Source organism: Lathyrus oleraceus, chromosome 7, assembly GCF_024323335.1.
Source record: "Lathyrus oleraceus cultivar Zhongwan6 chromosome 7, CAAS_Psat_ZW6_1.0, whole genome shotgun sequence".
Lineage (NCBI taxonomy): Eukaryota > Viridiplantae > Streptophyta > Magnoliopsida > Fabales > Fabaceae > Lathyrus > Lathyrus oleraceus.
The window spans coordinates 65,819,055-65,822,639 of record NC_066585.1 but is presented as its reverse complement, the minus strand read 5'-3'; the positions used below and the strand labels follow the sequence as shown (position 1 = coordinate 65,822,639).

At 32.8% G+C, this 3,585-nt stretch overlaps 1 protein-coding gene across 1 annotated transcript; it reads left to right on the top strand.

Annotated features, from left to right (window-relative positions):
• The first annotated feature begins 1,460 nt into the window (after positions 1–1,460).
• On the top strand, positions 1,461–3,380 carry LOC127102053 (uncharacterized). Its single transcript, XM_051039470.1, has 5 exons — positions 1,461–1,854; positions 2,013–2,149; positions 2,237–2,312; positions 2,404–2,838; positions 2,881–3,380. Exons 1-5 carry the CDS (start codon positions 1,461–1,463, stop codon positions 3,378–3,380), a joined length of 1,542 nt encoding a protein of 513 aa, XP_050895427.1.
• The last annotated feature ends 205 nt before the right edge of the window (positions 3,381–3,585 follow it).

The following is a 3,585-nucleotide window of genomic DNA, read 5'->3' as shown; positions in this document are numbered from 1 at the left end:
TTAATAGCTCTGATGAAAATATTGTCTAATTACCTTAAGCTTCTGCAACATATTTTTCTTAAAAATAAATTTATCTAACTTGGACTTAAGAAATTGCAGAAGGTATCAAGAAACCTCTTTACTTAGAAGCTCTGGTAAGAACTTCTGAACTCCCTAGCACTAACTCAGGGGGAGCTTCTGTCTATCTGATCTGATATTATTCATGTTTCATCTGCTAATTAAGTTTGTTTTGTCATCATCAAAAAGGGGGAGATTGTAAGAACAAAAATTGTTCTACAACAGATTCCTTGATTTTGATGATAACAAAGGATGAAACCAAAAATGGCACCCTAACAAAAAGTTTCTAAGTGTGCAGGGGTCTAAAGAAACAAGGAAGAAATCTGATGATGTCATCAGATACAGAACCAGATCAGAAGCATATTGTCATATGATCAGAAGCATCTGAAGTGGAAACAAGTTCAAGAAAATCTAACTCTGAGTAAAACAGCAAAGTATCAGAAGCATCTGAAGAAGTAGTAAGCTCTAGAAGTTCTGACTCTGAACAAAGGTTTGTCCAACTTCAGAAGCTCTTGGCACTATCTGAAGAATCCATCAGAACTCTAAAGAGATCAACATCAGAAGCAAGACTCCAAGATTCTCAGATACACAAAGACTCTGATTATGGATTTACTAATCATGAAAGAGTAACGTTAAAGCCAAGTAAAGATTTGCAAATGGTTTTCCTAATAGAGAAAGAGACGTTAATCTCCAATTTCAATGAAGAAAATACTATATGTGGTAAGTAGTCTTTTCAAGGAGAGAAAGTTATCCTGCAGAAGCTGTTTATGTTATGGCGTAAGTTCATTTCATTACTCATCAGTTTCAACTACTACCTCACTTCTCTATATAAAGGACTGCAAATCAACATTCAGTACACTACACAACAATACAAGGAAAAATCATACTGAAACATCAACGTTCAAGAAAACTCTCTTACTCTCTAAATCTTCACCAAGCTGTTGCTTATAACGTGAATCACTTTGTTCTTAACACTGTAATATTTGCTTTCTTAGAAGCACTTTAGATTACATAAATCTTTCATTTATTGTTTGTTTATTTCCTCAAGTGACTCTGTGTAGTCTGTATACTTGAGAGGACTAAGAGATCTTTCTCTTAGACGTTGTTTGTAATCAATCTTTCAAGATTAGTGGATTAAGTCCTTGTTGAAGGCGAAATCACCTCGGCCGGGTGGACTGGAGTAGCTTTGTGTTATAAGCGAACCAGTATAAAATCCTTGTGTGATTTTCATTTTGAAAAAGCGCTTATTTTTCCAAACAATTCAAACCCCCCCTTTCTTGTTTTTCTCACCTTCAAAGAGGCCACATTTATACTGGTCTTCTTGTGCAGCTCATTGTTTAGATATTTGCTTGGAGGATATAGGAAAAAAGAAAATCACACATAATTTATTAAGTGAAGTAAAAATGGTGACAACCTACATCTATAACCACACATATATTGTGAGTCTCATGAAAAAATATACAGGTGGTAGAGATATTGTTCGTCCCGGTGTTACCCGATTTGCAACACAATTTCTACAACTTCAAGCAATTGTGAGACAAAAGGAAGGTCTTGAAAACATGTTTAATTCTGAAAAATTTAGAAAAACAAAATATGGTAAAGAAAAGAAAGGAACGGGATATGAAGCAAGGAAAATTGTTATGAGTAGGGACTTTTTGAGTAAGGCTAATGATATATTGAAAGTATTTGAGCCAATTGTAAAAGTTTTGAGACTAGTTGATGGTGATGAGAAACCAACAATGGGTTTCATATATGAAGCCATTGATCGAGCAAAACAAGCAATTCAACAAAATTCTCGTTATATTCCAAATATAATGATATCATTGACAAGCGTTGGAAATTCATGCATTATGATCTTCATTCTGCTGTTATGTGAATATATTCTATAATTTTAATTTTGTCATGGAATTTAAATTTATAATATCATATCCTTAATAACTTATTTTCACTTCAAGGTTATTTTCTTAATTCGCAACTTCAATATGGAATTGAACATGGAAAAGTTGTGTATAAAGAAACATTTAATGGAACAACTAATGTAATCATGAAGATAGAAAGAAACATGGATGATCAAATCAAAGCTTTAAACCAAGTAAGTAATTGATATTATATTTTCATTTGATAAATTATTTATTAAGAAATTTGTTTATGTACTTATATGTTTTGTTATATTACCTAGCTAACACTTTTTAGAGAAAAGAGTGAAACTTTTGGTACACCTCTAGCTCAAAAATTTTGGTCTAAAATGGATGCAGGTAAAATACAATTTTTTATTTATAATTTTTTATAAATATACTTTATTTTTTTAATATAATCAATAATGTTCTTTTTTTCTTCTTGGAAAAGCCCAATGGTGGGAATATCATGGTTCATGTGCTACTGAACTTCAACGTTTGGCTATGAAAGTTGTTAGTCAAACAACCTCTGCCACAAACTGTGAGAGAAATTGGAGTATATTTAGCTATATCTACACAAAGACAAGAAACAAATTGAAGTACAAAAAATTGCATAAGCTTGTCTTCACACATTACAATATGAAGTTGAGAATGAGGGATAAATTAAGGAAGAGTCAGGAAGAGATAGAAGCAAATTTTGATCCGATAAATCTTGACTATATATTTCAAGAAGATCTGTTATCTCATTGGATAGAAGAGAGAGAAAATCCGTTATTGGATGGAGTTCAAAATGCAGAGTGGTTGCCGATAGTTGATACAGATGATGAAAATGTTGATGATAATAGTGAAACTAATGAAAGTGGTGGGGGTTTAAGTCCACCAAGCAGTAATAGTGGTGATGGGGGTGGTAATGAAGTGGATAATTAAGGTGAAGGTGAAGGTGGAAGTGGAGGTGGTGATGATGAAGGAGAAGATGATGAACTTGATCCATATCATGAAACACCACCAAATTATAGGCGCTATAGGAACTTAACTCATATGGATCGTTCTGACAACTTGCTAATTGACACAAGAGGAAATGTGTCACAATCTGGAAGAAAGGGGAAAAGGAAACAAAATGTTCCACTTGAAGATTCTTCCTCTTCTAGTATTGCTCATAGTTTTAGTGATTTTGGGATTGGTGATTCATCACAAAGTAGTCAACAATCTTATCCACCTGTTTATGAATATTCATATTTCAACCCTTATAACCAATATCGTAGTGATCAAGCTCCTCCGTACTACCAACAATCAACGAATTATCACAATTCTTATCATCAACAATCAAGTGATGTTTTTTTTTATTTCTTTGGACAGAGAGCTACACAAGATGATAGTCAGAGTAAAAATACAAGTTATGCTCCTTCACGTCATTCCACTATGTGGTAGAAAGAGACATGTAAGTTATATTTTAAAACATTTGAATTTATATTTAGTTAACTCTATGTGTGAAAAGTCTTAATTTTAGATGCAATTTAAAGATACTAATTAAGGAGTTTCATCATTTTTTTTTGCAGTGGACATCGTTATGTGACAAAATGATGTTGTTTTTCACCATCAAGATTGCAGTGGACATCGTTATGTGACAAAATGA